The sequence below is a fragment of the Ambystoma mexicanum genome, chromosome 9, assembly GCF_040938575.1.
Source record: "Ambystoma mexicanum isolate Mex_15411 chromosome 9, UKY_AmexF1_1, whole genome shotgun sequence".
Lineage (NCBI taxonomy): Eukaryota > Metazoa > Chordata > Amphibia > Caudata > Ambystomatidae > Ambystoma > Ambystoma mexicanum.
Window position 1 is genome coordinate 1482728258 of NC_090931.1, and position 21350 is coordinate 1482749607.

At 44.4% G+C, this 21350-nt stretch overlaps 1 protein-coding gene across 3 annotated transcripts in view; it reads right to left on the reverse strand.

The window, feature by feature from the left end:
- OBSL1 (obscurin like cytoskeletal adaptor 1) overlaps positions 1-21350 on the reverse strand; it is a 1294044-nt gene that overhangs the window by 1104736 nt on the left and 167958 nt on the right. For all 3 annotated transcript variants that reach the window (XM_069616948.1, XM_069616946.1, XM_069616947.1), the window contains exon 2: positions 3789-4885. In XM_069616948.1, the coding sequence (XP_069473049.1) occupies positions 3789-4881 (1093 nt within the window). In that variant the 5' untranslated portion in view covers positions 4882-4885. The remainder of the gene's footprint in view (positions 1-3788; positions 4886-21350) is intronic.

Below are 21350 nucleotides of genomic sequence, written 5' to 3' on the forward strand. Positions count from 1 at the left end.
TAACTTGTTAGCAAAGGGAGGCAGTGATTGGCATACTACTGACCAGGTTTTCCTCTATTTCTTTCTCATTCTCTTTCGATTATACGTTCACCTGTTGTGTTTGCACAGAATATTTTCTGAAGAGTTCATAAGGCAGAGACTTGAAAAAAGTAATATCTGTACAGTCCTTTACACTGCCTTCAGCTGCTCTCCAATGTCATTGCTTGTGACAATTTCCCCTCTCAGCCAGGAACATTGGGACCCGCTTCAACAGTCACATGCCCCTTTCTTTCTAGACCTCCTCCACGCCAGATTCATCCCCACCTAACAAGACCACAAGCAATACTTTAGTCCTTAGTAACTGGACTCTGTGACATCCTATAATAATAATAATAAAAAAATAATAATAATAATAATAATAATAATACATTACAATAATACATTATAATTATTATTATAATAACTGGACACTGTGACAGCCTAGCCAGCAGTCTGGAACATGACTTTTAACCCAGCCTACTCATGGGTCTAAAAAAGGACCCTTTGACAGACTAGCCATAAATCTGGAAATTGGAACAAAGAGCCTAGCAACTCACAAGCAATCTAGAGCGGAGAACTGCACTAGCCATTAGTGATCAAGACTGGTTTGCTGTACAAGTTTTGTAACCAGTATGAATTTGAAAACTATAACAGCCTAGATATATTTCTGAGACTGGACTATTTACCCAGCCTATCCATAAGACTGTGAATGGACAATGTGACAACCTAGCACCTTCTTAAGCTCTTGGAGCCAGCCTTGCCAACAGTATGAAAATCTGCCACTGTCATAGTTTTGTAACTGGAGTACCGACCCAGCATAGCCACGAGCGTTCCCTGTAACTCCTTCCTTCTCATGGAGATAATGGTTGTCTTTGTAACTCATTCTTTGTGCAAACTTCCAAGAACCACGCGAGTCCCTGTCATTCAAGCTGACAGTACACGCTTTGGCGAAAGCACTACGTAAATAAGACATCATTATACAACCGGGATCTAGACGAATTCCCCACCTAGTGCTCAAATCAGTGTGAAGCCTATCCCTGTCCGAAGGCCCCACTCAAACGCATACTTACCCCGCTGGTTGTTCCTCTGAGGAATGCAACATAGGCTTGATGCCCCTTAACCAAATGCATCACCTCCAGATTCTGGTCCTGAGCCCCCCAAGCACACATTTATTAACTGGATAGTTCTTACCAGTAACCCCTGCACTGCCTCCGGGCCTACCGCACACTTAGGGGCTGTACCTGGAACCCTACAGTCCCCTGCTTCCTTGCACTCTTCTGGGGGGGATAGCTCAGGGGCAAGGTGCTGCTTTGGAAGCAAGACCACACAGAACAACACAGGTTCGATCCCCGGGTCCACGCTTAGAAACCTCTGTGTATTAAGCGCATTATAAATAACCTATCATATTTGATCACTTACCCAGTGCCGCGCTGCCCTGGTTGCACTGCCTCCTTCCCTTCCCCTGGCACTTCCTCACTCCCTTCCCCCTCCATGTTGCGTTGGCGCACTTACGCAATCTGAATGACACAAGGCCTAGTAAGACTGTTTGTTTTGTCTTCCCTCCCTTGTCTTGTCTTGTGTACATGTGCGTTATGAATAACCTATCATAACATACCCTGGAAATGCAGATAAAACTCTCTCTGAGCACCATCAATAGTTAGCAACGTATTACAGGCAGCACCATAAGCTTCATCTGGACTACTCTATATAGACTCTCTCTTTTTCTTTTCCGTAAACCCTCCCACCCTAGAAAAAGGGAGAAGAACAACAGAAGGAAAACCAGTACACCGTACAGTGACCACAACACGTCGTGGGACAAAGAAGGCGGCACTTGCCTGAGGAGGTAACCTCAGGACCCGGTGCCCAAAAGTAATATATGATTACTGATATGCAAATATTGTTTATTTCCATAACCATATCTGTAGCAATAAACAGACCATCCACCTTATGGCGATTTTGCGATTTGCAAAAAAATTGCAAAATTTGCCATTTCCCGCAATTGCCGCAATAAATCATTAAATGAGCGCAAAAAAGACACGTTAGCTTAGTGTGTCTATTTTCGCGCTCATTTAATGATTTAGAGCGAACACAGCTGGCTGCTGATTGCAGCAGCTTGAGGGTTAACACCTCGGCTCTGCGTTGCAGGCCCAGGATTGGGGGAGGGTCACGCAGGCCTGGGAGATGCACAGCATTTGGCTGTGACCCCAGGCACCTCCAAGGCTCATTGAGTGCCCGAGCTGACAGTTGGTGAAGCTAGCCAGGTATGCACTGGCCTGTCCACTCATCTGCCCCCAACTCAGAGCACCCAAAGAGGCCACTGGACTGTTTTCATTCCCGGCGCTCGACAGGAAAGTAAATTACTTTCCTGTCGAGCGCCGGAAAAGAAAGCATAAACTTAATGCTTCCTGACGCTGGGCTGCATGATACCAATTGAAGACTCTCGTAGCTGTATTCGTTTCAAATTGCTTTACAATAATTGTAAAGCAATTTGAAACGAATACAGCTACAAGCGTTTGTATCATGCAGCCCAGCCTTGAATCAAGGCTGGGCTGTATGACACCAATTATGCACAAAATTGGGTGTTAAAATTTATGAAAGGCAAATGCCATTCGTCCTGTGCAATTTTGGTGGTTATGCAAAGCCAATTTAATGATATATGCATATTTCACCTTGATATGCTAATTTCTGATGACATCACATGCCATTGCATTTGTTAATGAGTTCCCTCCCACACTTTAATTTGTAGGACTTGACCCCTGGTAGTGTTGTGATGTTTCATTTCTGTTTGTGGGTGTGTTTAGTCACCATGTGTGGGTGGCATAACCAAGGAATTATGAGCACCCAAGAGAGTTCATTGTTTGGCTAGGTATTATGGGCTTGCAGTTACTGCCACTGCATTGCCCCTGTGTCTTGGCCTCATGGATTCCTTCCATGGAGAAGTGTAGAGTTGTTCCCCCTCTCTCCTGGGGTCATAGGACAAGCGAAAAGCAAACCTATGGGCTTCAACCAGGGTTATACTTTTGAATTCAAGCCTATCTGTTTATTTGCTTTCCACTTGTCTGCTGGAAGTAGTGGCACAGCACCATTTCCTTGGAGCTCATCAGGCTGTATGCCCCTTCCCCCACCACAATCCAAAATGTTAGGCTGTGGTGACTCGACCTGGCTGTCCTACAGAGCGCAGCCAGACAGAACACATTTTGTTCCTCACTAACAAAAGCCTTGCAATTACTTGGTTTTAGGCTAAAAAAGATGTTAAATGATATATTTTTCAACGTTAGAAAATGCCGCAAAAAACGCAGTTGGGTGCCGCAATTTTTTTCTTTTTTGTGCCGCAATATTTTCCATTTCATGCCGCAATTTTCTGGAGGGTCTGAATAAAGACCAAATGTTGTGGTGTAATAATTCATGGTGAGGGAGGGAGTCAACCAGACACGCACCAACACCCCAGCACAACAAAGGTAAGGTTGCCTGCATATGGGTCCAGCAGTTATGCAATGCAATGTATTCCCCCCTTGCCTCGCTTCATTCCCTGCATCTACAAAATCATGCTTTATGTCGTCACTATCTGTGCAACCATTTATGCACTCTTTTTGTAAACAATGTACTGCATATGTGGTGTGAAATGCTTCCGAAAGATCTACATAGAAAACAGATAAACATTAATCTCAACCCCTCCGAGTGGTAAAGATAATTAGGCACATCAAGGTGGTGTGATGGAGAAGGGATTGAAGGGATTACTCTTGGGGCATGCAGCATGCATTTTTTCCTACCTCTCACATGCAGCTGCACTGCACTCAGTGTTTGTCCGGCAGTGTTGGAGGCACTACACACGTACAGCCCTGCATCCTGCTGCTTACAGTAAAGAACCTTGAGGATGAAGTAACCTTCACGGTCCTCATACACCAGGTGCCTCCGGCCTGCCGCTAGCACCCGGCCATCCTTCCTCCAAATGATCTCGGGCTTCGGTTTGCCCGTCACGTAGCAGCGGAACTTGGCATGCTTGCCCTCACTGACAGCAAAGGCCTTTGCTTTAGGGCATGGATGGGGTAACTCTCCGTTTTGCTGCAGGGTCCGAGACTCTGGTTCCGAATCCAACCAGTGTCGATGACGTCCCCGCTGTCTTCGTTCAGTGCGTGGTTCTGATCCAAGAGGGAAGCTGTTCTTGGGGAAGCCTGGATAGGACCCATCCTTCTGAGTGCCACGGTCCACTAGCAGCATGGCTGCTGCCAGGCTCTCACCAAAAGAGTTGCATGCCCGGCAGACATACACTCCCTCGTCAGGTACTCGAGCACTGTGGATTTTCAGGTAGTGCCACCCTTCCAGTTCGCTTCCCACTGCAAAGTGGGCACTCTCAAAGATGTCCGAAAGCTTCTTGCCATCCTTTTCCCAATGCAGAGTGGGGCTCGGCTGCCCCCACACCTTGCAGGAAAAGGCCACGTTGTCCCCTTTGGTGACCTTGAGGGACACGGGTTTGATGAGGAAGCATGGCTTTTTATCTGTTGCCATCTCCAGATCCTCCTCACCCCCTTCCACATTAAGAGCCGCAGCAGCATATGTCTCTCCAATGCCATTTCGTGCCTTGCAGATGTATTGGCCGCTGTCCTCCGTGGTGACACCAGAGATGATAAGGTGGTACGCTGTCCCATCTTCCAACATCCGATAACGGCCTGCTGGGTGGATCGGGCACTTGTCCTTCTCCCAGAGCACCGAAGGACGGGGATCACCTGCAATCTGACACTTAAGAGTGGCGGTCTCACCGCTTTTGGCTGTGAATGTGCGTGGGTAGGACAGGAACCGCGGGGCCCCACCAAAGGTGTCCATTGCGGCTCTCTGGTATGGGTGGCACACAGCAAGAGTCGTCATTAACCTAAGAGAAAGAGAGGGTGAGAGGCATGAGTGAGGAAGTGAAATACAGCAAAGACGAGATGGGTAATAATGAAAGGGAGATCATAGAAAAACAAGCGATAGTAAAGCAGCAATATGGGAGAGCAAGGAAAAGACCGGATGGGATAAAGAATATCTACACAAGAACAATACAGAGCAGAGAGAGATTCAATGATTCTTCAACACAAGTTGTCCCCTCAGTAAGCTAACCCCCATCCAGCATTATCCAGCAACCCATCCACAAACTCTAAGCTGCTTCATGCAGTTTAACTGCTAAGTAAGCAGCTACCCACATTACCTCACCTTCCACCATTTCAAGCCATTTCCAGGAAGTAAAGAAAACCTCAAAAATGCACCAGCATTTTATATTCAGCCAACAACGCAGTCATCTTTCAACATCCAAATGACTGCAAAGAAGATACAGCCTACCTTCTTTGGTTAGCATCCAAGAAACACAAACTCACGTCATCCCAAGCAACCACAACCAAGCTACCATTCACAGGAAACCAAAAAAGGAGTGTAGTCCAGCTTATCGCACCAATCATTATGAAATTACCATTCACTTATATTCAGTATCAAGTACCCAGGTAACCTTCTAGGAATCGCTATCCCTCCATGTGCAGTCAATAGTCATGCAACTAGAAACTCGTGTTATTCAGCAAGCTGGCCGAAATCACCAACTACTCCAATGCAAAGCATCAGTTTGTGGCTTCTACTCTGCCATAAAAAAAAAAACACCAGCCTATGAAATGCAACCTCCCATGAAGAAATTACCAGCCCATGAAAAAAAAAAAAACACAAACCCACGATATGCAAGCTACCATGAAGAAAACACCAGCCCCTCATAACATTTGGTATCTACTAGGAAGAATAATTAACCATCACTGGGAACCTCATGATACCCAGAGTAAACAAACCCTTCACCTGGAACCACTAATCTTTCAAAAATGTAAATCCTGCCAAGGCCTTATTACGCCCCACCCACAGAACTCTCAATCTCAAATTAACTCTACAACTTCACAGATTCCTTTCCTTTCTGCCGCAAAATCCTTCTGACACCCACCTCTTGAGTGGAGGTTCTCATGCAGGCATGATAATCAGCCCCTTTCTTCCAGTCTCCTCCCACTTCCACATCTTTCAACTCTATGAATTGTGATGTGATAGTATTGCAAAACGCCAATATTAGTTTCCTGTTGCACAAGCTAAAAAGAGGGGCTTTTCATGACGTAAAGCACTATCAGAGCACCACTATACTGGGCTGAGAAAATCACCATCTCTGGAGGACAGGCCACCACCGGATACCACAATATAGACAGGTTTGAAACAACAGCTTGTCTATGGAACAAGTTACCAATGCATATAAGGCCCCTCCAATCCTACACGTCAGGAAGACCTTACTCTCCAAAGAATATTTTGGCAAGTGCAGATCACTCCACTCAACCCTAAATCTCCCCTTTTAGAGTCCTTCTCCCCCTCCCCATCCCAGCTCCTCTGCTTCCTCTGCATCCATACTTGCGACCTCTGGGTGTGTACCTTATGTACAGCGATTCATTGCTCTCCAGCTAGGTTTCCGCTTGATAAATCACATGCATACAAAGCACCCAGGGCTCGCCAGGGTCTGGGCCAAACAAAACAAAAAACTCTAATTATAAATACATTATAATTATATAGCTGTCATTAAAGAACCTGTCATATAATGTTATCAAACCACTTGCAAGTTACTGAGAAAGTTGCAATCCTTCACCAAGCCTCTGGGAGAAAGCGACAGATGCAGGGAGTCCTGAATGGGTAGAACTGGAAAAGGAACTGATGGTACCATTGGGACCACGGATGGTCATGTCCATTAACTGGGTCAGAGGTATCGAATGTGTGGCTGCTGATGGACTAGGAATTGGAAAGAGATCCATTTAAAATGTCATTGGCACCCTTGCTGGTTAGGCAACCCCACCTTGAGAGTGGGCTTCTTGGTCAAAACCTAGCTGAGGAGAAACTTTTCCAAGCTCACCCAAGTATGACAACTCCACTCTGAGGGTGGAATGAAGAAGACTACGGTCTGAGTGATGAGGATGAATCTCTATGCCAGAAACTTGTGAATGCAATGGTCGATTCTGGGCTTCTCCCATGTGAACAATCTCAACCGTCACCTCAAATGACAATAGACTGAATTATGTCTACCATCAGTTAATGCCCTGCATGACAGGGTCTTGGGAACACTTTATCCGAAATGGCCAAAGGAATTGGACTTACTAACAGTTTCCAGTGGAAATATAAAACTATGCCCAATGGACTTAAAGATAAGCTGGAATCAGCAGCACTTGGTAAAGTGACTCTATTGAAGGCCAGTGAGGACATTTAAAATGGGATTTAGAGACTCCTGTTGAGTTGCAATTGCAGAAGGGAAGAGAATAGAGTATAATTATGCACATGTTCTGGGTGTGCGCAAAACTCAGACGCTTCTGGGATTAGGTCAATCAATGGGTCGTCTTAGTTAGAGGATGAGCCGTGAGCCTTAGCCCCTCACTGTCCTTCTCAGGTCTACATGCAAGTAGCTAGTTTCTGGCTTTTCATGAGCCTCAACTATGCAAATCGGGAACTGTGAGTCCTCGCTCAGGGTATGGACATTTGACTGAGTGTGGATAAGTTATCCTTTGAATGGGCTATTAACCTACTGGCATATGAACTTATCGTTTCTATATTTCAGGATTGGTATATCCAGGCTAGAGGTATACCAGTGACCTCGTTCCCCCTACACCTCCTCCATGACCCACCTCAGCCTCTTTAGTTGCCACCTTCTTCCTCTTTTGTTTGTCTCTTCTCTCTTCACCCTTTCCCTAGAGGAATGATGAATCGCCACATGAATGTGAATTGATCTGGTGTGCTAACAGTATTAGCTTGCCAGATCCTTTCTCGTCTCTTGCTGGACGTGCACATATTTGGTCTCTGTACTGGCAGTTGTTTTAGTCCGATTCTTCAACTGTCCTCCTTGTAATTTGAAAACCCCATACAAATAAAAAGGGAAAGCGAACAGTCACATTCTATAGTGAGTAGTCTCGATACCACCAGCACAGGCAATTTAGCCAACTGTTAAACCAAAAGCTTAAAATCATACGCGAGGAACGAAATTACATTATCTGGGACTAAGAGAAAGCTTGAGCATAAATACCAAGTGGCATGGAATTAACTGCATCAGAAAAAGAGGCGCTAAGGTTGAAGTGGGAGAGAATGGAACCCGAGAGCTCTACCATGATAAGGGATACAGCTACATGATGATTTGGAGAGGATCCACATGGCCACACGATATAAAGGCAGCGTACATAAAGGCAATGTGCCAAGTGATTCAAGTGGACAGAAGGTTACCGGCATTAAGATCAGCAAAACTGGATGAAGTACTAACTAGCAAGAAAAGTGGCAAGGATAATAATGATTCTGGACTATGTGAGAAACCTGAGGGTATTCTCACTTCTAACCCCCCTGGATCCTCTTCTCAGGTGACCAGGGCAGGACCATCGCTTTTGGATCCCATCCTTGGGGGTGGAGAAGCAAGGGAGGATCACCTAGGTCGGGGGTCTTCAGAGATTGGAAGTGGGGTACCTCTAAGCAAGACATGGGGCCTCATTACACGGATAGCGGTAAGGATTTACCGGTACCGGTATTTTACCGGTACCGGTAAATCCTTACCGCCTTACTACGAGGTCCCTTTGCGGGTTGGGGAATTTAACGCCTGCTTTTTGCAGGCGTTAAAAACCAACCCGCAAAGGGACCCAGGGAGCTAATTACGGTACCGCAATTTGCGGTACCGTAATTAGCGCCATCCCCATTCCCATTATGCCCTATGGGGCAAAAATGGGAATGGGGAAGGGCAATGGTGGAAGGGGGAATTACCGCCCCGCCAACCTTGGAATGGGGCGGTAATTCCCCTTTCCGCCAAGGCGGTGCCGGTATTTTACCAGCATGAACCATGGCGCTAATAGCGCCATGGTTCTCCGCCATCCGTGTAATGAGGCCCATAGTATCCCCCCTTCTCTATTCATGACCAACCTAACCCTCCCCCGACCTTTATGGGCTACTGCAAGACATCTGCCCCATTTCCGCACATTTGACATTTGAAAGTACTGGGACGAGGAAGTAAAAGACAGCGTGATGAACACTACACCTACATTTTACCACTCTGATACTAGGACGAGAAAGATGCCTGAAGAATACTGTGAGAGTCAGGCATGTCCCCTTAATCATGGTCAGACAATTCTAATTAGGCATCCGCACCTGAAACTGTCAAGGGGCTGCAGGTGTATAAAGAGAGACCAGCAAAGCAGAGAAGTGAGCAACAGGGAGGCTTTCCGTTCTGAGGCAGCCCTGGTAGGACCTGAAGAGGAGCCAGGATGACGGTCAACATCCCTGAGGTGTGGGAGCCTCTGTAACAGTGATTGAGCAGATGGGGCTGCAAACAAACGAGAGAGAGAGAGAGAGAGAGAGAGAGAGAGAACGCTGGCCACTTCCACCCAGATGAAACAGTTGCCAGTGTATGCAGAATTCCAACCAGCGTGCGAGCAGGGCACGCAGAGGTCAGAGTGCCAGCCTGGGAAACAAGAGGAAGCAGCAAGGGACGCCGAAGCAAGACGCCAAAGACTGGTGAGTGTGGGGGGAAGCCACTCAGAAGCTGGGGCACTCTGTGCGGGCTGCGTTCAAGTAATGAAGCGCAGTATGAAAGAAAGCTTCAAACCAAGATGAGTGCTACATATTGAATACCGAACTGAAATGGAAGTTTGAAATAGCGCTTACTTTTTTTTTTTTTTTTTTTTGTGCAGCAAAGTTTATTTAACAAAATATCTTAGGACGAGCTGGATGCTGCAACCGCCGCTCTCTTCGGTTTTGGTGTTGTACCCTCACGGAATCCATTCCTGAATCTACGGTAGACAACCTTCAAGTGTCTCATACGGCCTGTACCAGTGGTATTGCGCCTCTTCGCCTTGACACTCCAGTTATACGATCTCTTACGCTTACTTATACATATTGAATACTAAATTGAAGGGAAGTTCAAAACAGCTCTTAACTATGCATAATGAATACTGAATTGAAGGGAAGTTTAAAACAGAGCTTAACTATGCATATTGACTACCGGACTGAATGGAAGTTTAAAACATTGCTAAACTACACTTATTGAATACCGAACTGTTTGAAAACCTAACATTAAAACATCTTGAATACTGAGCTGAAATATAACTTCATAGATAAATCAAATAGCTAATGACAGCTCAAAAGGAAAATGTCCATAGAAAAGCACCCTATGGGGGAAAGAGCAAGTGTGAAGGAGTGCAACCAAAGGTGGGGCATGAACAAGACCACCACAAAGTGAATCTTGTGAACAGATGCAATACGGCAAGGCCAAAGACTGACGAGAGGTATGTAATGTGAAATGGCAAATCTAGGAGGCTAAATAGGAAAAGCCAGAAGAGTATAAAACTGCACATAAAGTCAGGAGGCCGACAAGAAGGAACTACTTGCATAGGAATTTGTAGAAAGGGGCATATGCATTGTGAAAGACAAAGACATTGTGAAATCAACCAAGAAGGAGGCCTACAAGTGAGGTAATGATGTAAACCAGCAGGAGGGTCAAGTTGGCCCAAAGTTAAGCTGAACTTTAGAAGACTAAAACACATATTGGTTGCTATGTTGAAGTCTTGGGGAAGGGAATCCTGAGAGCTGATGTACTACAAAACCGTCTTGAGGACAGGACCTCAAGACCCTTTTTGTTTGAACTGTGGTACTTTGCACATGGGGAAGGGTACTCCCAAGGACTGAACTGCAGTACATTGAACTTGGGGAAGGGAACTCTGAGGAGTTTGTGGAACTGTATGAACAAGTTAAATCCTGAGACCTTTTTTGTAGAACTTTCTTAAACTTGGGGAAGTGGAGCTGTAGAAGAATCTCAGAACTTTGTGTTGATCACCATTTCTTTGATTGTTGACATCCCTACACACTGTGTAGCTTTAGGTGTGAGGCCAAACATAGGTTTTGGACACAGACAGACTTTTAAGTTGAACATTTTGACTGAGACTTTCCTTAGTTGCATTCAGGCAGGGAAATCCCACATTAGCTTAGGACTAGTTAGCCATTTTGACATTTAAGTTAAGAGATATCTTTTGTCTGAACTTGATATCTGTTGTCTGTGTCTTGCTTCATGGTGCCTTCACAACAAATACAATGGGCCTCATAATAAGTTTGCCGGTCCGGTAACGGTACCGGTAAGCTTGCCAGTACCGTTGTTACCAGACTGGCAAACTACGAGCTCTGCTCGCGGGTGCCTTCCCGCCCGCCAGGTCTAACCTGGCAGGCATACCGGCACCCACGAGCAGAGCATATTGGATACACCGCCACCATTCTCAATGGTGCCGGTGCATCCGAGCTCCCCATTCCCATTGAGCGCTATGGAGCTCAATGGGAAGGGGGAGCATTTTTTTCCGGCCCCCGCGAATGAGCAATTACCGGGTCAGGCGGGGACTTAATGACCCGGTAATTGCCCATTCGCAAGTTCTGGAAAAAATCGCAAGTTAGCGGCAGCTAAATAGGAAAAGCCAGAAGAGTATAAAACTGCACATAAAGTCAGGAGGCCGACAAGAAGGAACTACTTGCATAGGAATTTGTAGAAAGGGGCATATGCATTGTGAAAGACAAAGACATTGTGAAATCAACCAAGAAGGAGGCCTACAAGTGAGGTAATGATGTAAACCAGCAGGAGGGTCAAGTTGGCCCAAAGTTAAGCTGAACTTTAGAAGACTAAAACACATATTGGTTGCTATGTTGAAGTCTTGGGGAAGGGAATCCTGAGAGCTGATGTACTACAAAACCGTCTTGAGGACAGGACCTCAAGACCCTTTTTGTTTGAACTGTGGTACTTTGCACATGGGGAAGGGTACTCCCAAGGACTGAACTGCAGTACTTTGAACTTGGGGAAGGGAACTCTGAGGAGTTTGTGGAACTGTATGAACAAGTTAAATCCTGAGACCTTTTTTGTAGAACTTTCTTAAACTTGGGGAAGTGGAGCTGTAGAAGAATCTCAGAACTTTGTGTTGATCACCATTTCTTTGATTGTTGACATCCCTACACACTGTGTAGCTTTAGGTGTGAGGCCAAACATAGGTTTTGGACACAGACATACTTTTAAGTTGAACATTTTGACTGAGACTTTCCTTAGTTGCATTCAGGCAGGGAAATCCCACATTAGCTTAGGACTAGTTAGCCATTTTGACATTTAAGTTAAGAGATATCTTTTGTCTGAACTTGATATCTGTTGTCTGTGTCTTGCTTCATGGTGCCTTCACAACAAATACAATGGGCCTCATAATAAGTTTGCCGGTCCGGTAACGGTACCGGTAAGCTTGCCAGTACCGTTGTTACCAGACTGGCAAACTACGAGCTCTGCTCGCGGGTGCCTTCCCGCCCGCCAGGTCTAACCTGGCAGGCATACCGGCACCCACGAGCAGAGCATATTGGATACACCGCCACCATTCTCAATGGTGCCGGTGCATCCGAGCTCCCCATTCCCATTGAGCGCTATGGAGCTCAATGGGAAGGGGGAGCATTTTTTTCCGGCCCCCGCGAATGAGCAATTACCGGGTCAGGCGGGGACTTAATGACCCGGTAATTGCCCATTCGCAAGTTCTGGAAAAAATCGCAAGTTAGCGGCAGCCTGCCGATTTTACCATTGAGGCCTAATGTACACCTTCCCATAATTGAGACCCAGTAAGGGAGAGAGGGAAGAGTTTTGTTATTAACTCAATGGGCCAAACACACATTTTATGTCATCAATTGTGTAATGCTTCCCACTCCATGTAAAACAAATCAAATTTTAAAAAAGCACTAGCCCATCGTATCCCACCAACCATCACAAAATAACCAGACCAAATTATCTAGTCTCTGACAAAGAATCCACTACCCTCCTAAACCTGCCAACCAATGTTCATGAACAAACTATGCCTTTCTTTTCTGTCTGGCTGGAGGAGTGTTGACTTCATCAGCCAGTTCATTGGAAAGTCTTTTTGCCTGTATCTGTCTTTGCTTACTTTGAACACATTATATACACAGTGAAGCTTTAACACTATCTATTTGTGACTTCCCACACTGAACACACTATCAAATAATACAATGTTTACAAAATATTATGTGTGTGTGCGGTTGCACCGAGCACATGACACACATAATGACATTTTTACAATCTGTTTTTCTGGCTGCACTAAGCACAAAATGCAGAGAGTGAATATTTGCTGTGTAAGCATGTGTCTGCATGAACCATTATTTTTATTATTATTATTATTATTATTATTATTATTATTATTATTATTATTATTATTATTATTATTGCCTATTTATATAGCGCTTCATGCCAAACTCCTCCTGCTTCTAAATGCTTGGCCAGGAATCAAACCCATAGTGCAAGGCATTGTTCTGTTCCCAAAGGGAGCCCTTTGCCCTGAGATATCTTCCAAACTGAAGCACATATGCCCAAGAACAAGCTCATGTCCCAGAGTACGACCATCACTGGCCGTAGTAGATCTGCAGCTGTCAGAAACAGCCTTTGATTAGCAGGTATAGTATCATATGGCTAATTTCAACCTTAACATTCCCAAAAACAGCCCAATATATTCTCATATGTCCTAGCACAAACTCATATGCCCACCCTGGGCCCTGGAACCACCAGTGCATGCAAGGGGGATTTTTTTTATTTGCCAGGAATAACCAGATATGCCCAGAAACATTCTTACATGCCAGAAGCAGATGTATATGTGTATATACGGCCTCTTAGTCCCAGCTCAATCCTCATATTGCGAGGTGCCGCCTGATATACTCAAGTGCCGCCTTATAGTCTCAATGACATCCTCACTAGCCTAAAAATTGATACTTTCTGGCCCACCGTACATTTATAAAACGATATTGTAGAGCTTAGATTGGTCTGTGGTTTAATAATGTAAAGTTGCAAGGGGAAAGAAAACAACCTTGGCACAGTGGTTGTAATGAGACAAACTAAAGAAATGGGAATCCTTTGGTATGGAGACCCCTGTCCTCTGCACACTATCTCAATGTAGAACGGTCCCTTTTCTAATAATTCAAAGTAATTAGGAAACTTCGAGATTATATTTCAAGAAAATATTTAGGAAATCTTGTATATGGATAAAGAAACAGAAAATCTTTTATTCAGTTCAGTGCAGTCTTGAGATCCCTTCCTCGACACATTTTGGGCTAATTCCCTTGATCAGAAGCATAATTCACAGAGTCTGTTTATATCAAAAGCAAGGAACAAGAGAAAGGGGGTTGTTTCAAATCAGCAGTATTATTACTATTAATGAATTTGTTAAACCTGTGTGCAAGAATACATTGATGTTACCTCAAGATGAGGATAAAAACTCCTTGTATCCAATCTGGGTAAGTACATTGAAATCAGATCTGTGGAAGTAGGAAAAGAAATATATATGTAGCAACAACGCATTGCCAGAAATCCTAATATGGTCATAGTAATAAAGGAAGAATATAGGCCTGTACATTCTAATTTTCAAAAATTCTTAAGTAAAAAGAGTTCTCAGAATCAGAATGACTCAATCCTTCAACTGTTCCGACATCTATTGTAGATGACAGGCCTCATGTCGGTCTAGGGATATAAAATGAGAACCAAAATCAGTTCTCAATAGATATGCAGGATATCAAATTTGAGATTTGTAGAGAGAAGTCTGTTTTACCCGATTAAAACAGACAATAGTCATCTGAGTCAAATGTAATCCCGTTATTGGCGGTGTAGGATGGGAAAATTGCATGGTCTAAAATGGCTGATATAAGAGTATGATGACATATGTAGAAGTTGTGATAATGTCATTGTAATGTATGACATAATCACGTAAAACATCATCGTCATGTAATGAGGATCCGAGTGGAAACAAGAGATTTAGATGCAACACAATAGAAATGTTGGAGAATTAAATAAACTGAAATAGGGACAGAAGATGTCTCTTGAGATGGAACAAATAAACCTAAATAAAGAAGTAACTGTATTATTCAGAAATTAAATAAAAGGTAAATTAAGATATTGTTGCACACTTACATTCTGTGTATATTCTGTGTATATAAAGATGACAACATGTATCACAATGAACGATAGTGACATCTAGGGAAATACAGTAACAGTATTGATCCGATTATGATGTACGTAGTAATATAATGAGAATACATAATGTAGCAGTAGAGACTGTAAACATAATGATTACATTAATAAGAATCAGTAATGTGACAATATTGAATAAATAAGAATTCAATAAATCATAAATCAGGAAATTATAAAATGGCAGAAAATCATCTTAACTCACAGTCAAGATATCAAATATATCAGAACTGTTTATAATGAGGACATATATAAATAATATGTAGAGCCAAAGATAACATTTCAAAGGAATGCTCCAAAATGAAATTCTTTATTCATAGTGGCGACATTGAATCTGGCTAATCAATCCAGTAGATTTCACGTTGTGAAAGTTTCTGAGACATGTCCCCATAATTTATGTACTTGACAGCTTATGTACTACCTCCAGACCAATACATTTAAGGTGTGCTACAGTATGTCTTTGATCTTTAAAGTATATTGCCACAGGTGATTTCACACTTTACTTTTAAGTTATTTGTAATGCGCAGCCATGGACCCTTAGGCATTAGGGCGCAGACAGAGACAAACGGACAAGAAAACAAAGAGAAGTAACAGCTAACTGACATGATAGCTCAGAGGAACTAGATAACTCAAGATGTTAATCAGGAGAACAGCAACGTCTTCAGTTCTTTCTCTAAGACTGCTAGGAAAGTCTCTCCATGCAATGCGTATGGGGCAGCGATGAAGAAGGCTCCGTTCTCTACCTTCTTCATTCTACAGCAGGTAAGAAGGCATCAGCCCCAGTCTGCATTTGAAGGTAAACCTAACATGTGCTTCAACTGGGAGCCAGTGCAGGAAGCGTCTGACCTCCGAAACGTGGTTGTAGCGGAAAAACCCACGACCACTCTGACAGCCCAGTTTTGTACCACTTGGAGTCTGTTTGTATCTGCTTTACAGATTCTGACCAGGAGGCGCCAGTAATTTAACATAGTAACATAGTAAACTGCTGCTGAGACTGTACTACCCACGTGAGACTTCATGTTCAGCAGCTGGTCCAGGAAACGCAACAGTGATAGAAAAATGCACGAAGGGATGATCTGGCTCAGGATTTTTACTTTTGATTGCGGGGCTATTTTCACCTCCCCCAGTATGAAACTCTTGCAAGCAGGGTCAAGCTTGGCCAATGTAGTTGAAGTACAGTTTTCCCTCTATTTAGGGGAAGATTGTTACACATCATCCAGTTCTCTATCAGGGTGAAGACTCTGTTAAGTTCATGTTCATCTTGTGAGTCGATGTTTGTTAGGGGGATGACACACTGGGTGTCATCGGCGTAGTTAGAGAACATGACCCCTTCCTGGTCCAGGTATGCAAAGAAGGGGGGCATAAAGATATTATAGATACAGGGGGAAGCACTCGCTCCTTGCGGCACCCCATAATGCACAGGAATGGGAGATGCCACTGTCTCCTCAAGACAAACCCTGCTTTCCCAGTTTACTAGGAAGGAGCTAATCCATTTTGTTGCTGAAGGAGAAAAAGTTGGCCACTTCAGACATTCTGGCTACCAAGACAGAGTGGTCAACCAGATCAAATGCGGCTGACTGGTCAAGAGGGAATAAAAGAGAGGTGAGTCCTTTGTCGATGCATCCCAGTAGTCTGGACTTCAAGTCCAGTAAGGATGTCTCGGTACCAAAGTCTTGTCTGAATCCAGATTGGTAATTATTCAAGATAGGAAACTGGTTCATGTGCTGTGATATCTGGGTTTAGGCGACACAATCTAAGATTTTCAGAAGTAAGAGCATGTTTGTAATGGGACTATAATTAAGTGGGTAATCCATTGCCAGTCCAAGTGTTTTCAAGATGGAGGTAATCCAAGCCTGTTTTAGGTCATCAGGAACAAGTACCGCAAGCAAGGAGGTGTTGACGAATCTACATATAGACTCCAAGAGAGCAGGGGAGTATGCCTTGATGATTAGAGAAGAGCAAGGGTCACCCTTACATCTAGTTGCATTGAGTTGTACAACCACCTTCTTCAATTTGTCGACCGATATCAGGGTGAAGTTTAATACAGGGATGGATGAGCTTCTGACAAAGGGTTTAAACCCACTATTGCCAGGATTTAAGGCAAGAGGAACTTTTTTGTGTGTGATGTCCTCTCTTATGTCTATTAGTTTATGTTGCATTGCATTTTGAATTTGCTGACACCAGTTAGAGTTCTTTACTAGCGAATGCGACTGAAGCTGGGGAATGGTCTCTTGTTCTTCCAAGATTTAAAAAAGTTATTTCGCAACCGACTTAGGGTTTTGGATTCTGGAGTTGTGGACGTTTTTTTTGCTTCTACTATCGAAGTTTGTAATTTCTAGAAGCCGTTTTATAAACTGCCAGGGATCTAGGACTAGGGTTAGCTTTCCAACAGCTTTTGTGTAGATGATTTAAATGTTTGAAGCTCAGCTAAAAACCAGGGTTTGCTCCTTTTTCCCTCTATGTGTTTTTTTGGCTTCAGAGGGGCTAAGTTATTGGAAATACGATCCAAGTTAGCTGTAAAATGGAGAGACATTGCAGCAGGTGAGGCTGAATTTGCAAGGTTAGTTGCGTGACCGAGTAGAGGTTCAATTTTATCTAAGGTTAATGCTTCAGATTCCGAACCAGAGTGACGCAGGAGCTCCTATTCTTAAGTTTAAGAGGAAACGCAACAGTGATAGAAAAATGCACGAAGGCATGATCTGACCAGGAGCATGGGAAGATCAGAGTCTCGTGAACAGTGATATTAGTAGCTGAGATCCAGTACAAGGTGTGACCCATAAGATGAGTGGGAGCATGTATTTTTTGTTCGAGTTCCAAGTCTAAGAGAGACTGTTCTAATTCCGCTGCTAGGGTATCATCAGCGTGACCTAGCCAGTAGTTAAAATCTCCAAGCAGAACAAGACGTGTGTTCGGCTTTAAAATAGTTAACAGATAGTTAAAGAGGGCAAGAATAACATTTTCAGATAGGGAAGGTGGGCGGTAAATCAGGAGGAGATTCATGGTCGATTCAACATTCATACCTACTTTAATATGCATGAATTCTATGCCTTCCATTATATGTCCATGTGTGTATGTTAGACTTATGTTCAGTCCAATGTTTTTTCACTCTACAGGATGTTTGTGCAACATAATATCCTCCAGTGGGGCAACATAGGCCGTAGATCACACGATATGTATCACAAGTTGCATAGTGTTTAAGTTTAATCTTTTTGCCAGAGTGTGGATGTCTAATAGTGTCACCCTTCATTATGTTATTGCAGTTAACTGAATTATGATGAAGGGATATGGCCCGAAATGCGTAATGCGTCGAGCCACGGAACTCAAGACTACACTGAATTGAATAAAATATTTTCTGTTTCTTTAACCATATAATAGATTTCCTAAATATGTTCTTGAACTATAATCTTGAAGTTTCCTAATTACGTTGAATTCTTAGAAATGTGACTGTTCTACAGTGAGATAGTGTGCAGGGGGTGGGGGTATCCATACCAAAGGATACCCATTTCTGTAGTACATCCTCACTAGTCCCCATATTGCCACTATATGCTAAGGTTACCCCATTGTGTGCCCAAGTACACCTTCGAATGTCAGAAAAAATCTCATATGTACAGCACTGTAGTTCAAGGTTCAGCCATCATGTTTCCTGGAATTGCTTTATATACCTTTTTACTACATATGCCCAGATACATCATCATGTGTTAGGAACACCATCATATACCTATGTCTAGACTCATGATCCCATGCGTGGCCTCATAAGTACCAAACACATTGTCCTTTTTTTATTTGTATGCAAGGGCCGGTGTATGTGCTGCCTTCGGCTCACCTTCCTGTGCCCCACCCAAGCATCACCCTTCAGTCCTTTTCTGATCACCAAGGTCAGTGATCTACTAACAACTAAGGATATTTTTAAGAGGAGAAGGTAGCAGGGCATATGGAGGATAGGGGACCATGGGGTACTCTGGATGCAAGTTCATCACTACAGTGAGTAACTTTTTCTCAGACAAAAAGAAGATATGTTTTTTTCTTTCGAACAACCAGCCTGGGCTTAAATACAGATCATGATTTATACGAATTCCTGTTTTAAGAAATGAAGGTAAATTATGTATGCAAACTTATCAGGTATTTAGACTCAGTAAACAAAACAAATTTGGTGATGTATGCAAAATTAGTACCCGGCGAGGGTGCAATCAGAATGAAAGAGCCATTCTGATTGGCCCTCGCCGAGTCGTTACCAGGCTGGGAATCCCTCCGTCGGGATTCCACGGCCTTTGTCCCCGGCGGGGGGCGTGGCAGCCCCTCAGCCAATGAGGAGGCTCGAAGCGGGGCCATCCCCACTCCGAGCCTCCCTGCGGCTGAGAGGCTGCCTTCGCCCTCTGCCGGGGACTCAGGTAAGTCTTTTTTTTTCTTTTAATTCCCTGACCTCCCTCCCACCCGCCCCCCCAATTTACCTTCTTGTTCCTGCGTCCCCGGCGGGGGACGAGGGAAGCCTCCAGCCGTGTGGAGACTTACCTTCTTTTTGATCCTTTTTCGGGAGCAGACGTGCTGGGAACACTTCCCGATGACTGCCATGGAAAGGGAAAAGGGACTCAGTTTTCCCTTTTCATGGCGGCCATTTTCTTGGTTGTTTTTCTTTCTTTTTTGGCCATGGTTGCCAAAAAGGTTCTCCATTCAGAATGTTGTCCTTGCAGGCCCACCACAGGAGATCCTGTGCAACTCTGCTCAAAACCTGAGGCCATTGGAGGGATCTTATCCTCAGACGAGCCTCTGTCACCAGGAAAATGCAGGATGCTATGAGGCTGTGCAATCTCAAAACGTCAAAGGCCGGAACACGCTGGGCACTCTGTAATTTGGTGACCATCAGCAGAATGTGTTATGCCCTCACCTCGGGTGGCAAGGCTTTTCCCAAGGATGCATCCAGTACTGCTCCAATGAATTGGAGTCTTTGAGATCGTATCATCTGGGACTTCTTGTAAATGAGGGAGAAGCCCAGAGTCCCAACGTCTGTGGAGAGAATCGCAGGCTATGCTGAGATTTTCCAGGGCCTGTTCGGATGAACGAGCCCTGATCTGCAAATCGTCTAGTTAGGGGTAGACGTGAATCCCCTCTCTCCTGAGACTCGTTGCCACCACTGCCATTAACTTGGGGAAAACCCTTGGGCGGAGGTCAGCCCGAAGGGCAGAACTCGAAACTGATAATGAGAACCTCCAACTGAGGAACTCAGGTAGTTTCTGTGCTTGTGATGGAAAGTAAGCATCCTGAAGGTGTAATGACACCATCCAGTCCTGAAGGATCTGAGAAACTGTGACGATCTTGAACTTGTCCTTCCCGAGGAACATTAGCATCTCAAGTCCAAGAAGGGTCTCAATCCTCCGTCCTTCTGGGGTATTAGGAAATAAGGAGAATACCATCCTTTATTCCTCTCTGTTACAGGTATTCGTTCTAAAGCATCTTTCTCTAGCAGGCTCAAAGTTTCCTGCAAAAGGAACAGATTTGGAACTTTGAATGAGTGTCTCTCTGGTGAATGATCATGTGGCCTTCTTAAAAAGGGGGTGCAGTAAGTTTGGGCTACTGTTTCCAATGCCCACGCATCTGAAATAATACCTTGCCATTCTTGCAGATGCTGTGAGAGTCTGCCTCCCACTGGGGTCTTGTGGAATAAAACCTCATGAAGCAGCGACTGATGGTAAAGAAGCTGTTGCTTGAGCAGACTTGGCACCACTCCCTCGTCCACCATGAGGGAATCTTCTTTGGCTGCATTGACTTGCCAATCGTCTTTCTCTTCCAACTGAGGACTAGAAACGAAAGGACCTATCCCTCCAAGATGATCCGCTGGGGTGAGATGGTTGTGGCTGTCTGACAGTGGCACCAATGGATTTGGCTGCCACCTTTGAGGTCTGCATCTTTTCTACGCTTTCATCAGTCTTTCTCCCAAACAGCTAGGTGCCATCGAAGGGCATGTTAAGTAGCCTGGTCTGCACGTCCAGTGCAACGCCTGATTTCCCCAACCACGCAAACCTGCGTATTACTGTACTCACTGCCAATGCTCTGCTGATACTGTGAGCAGAGTCCTATTCTGACTGAAGAGACTCACACATAGCCTCCTTTCGGTCTCTTACAATGTTCAGGATGCCCTCTCTTTCTTCACCTTTGAGAATATGCTCAGCCACCCTGGCTATACAGTCCCACAGGGGAAACGTAAATTTAGCTAGGGCACAAGTGGCATTTGCAGATTTAAGAGCCATGCTCGCGGTAGAAAATACTTTTCTCGCCCAAGCGTTGAAACGCTTATCATCCCTGTCTGGCG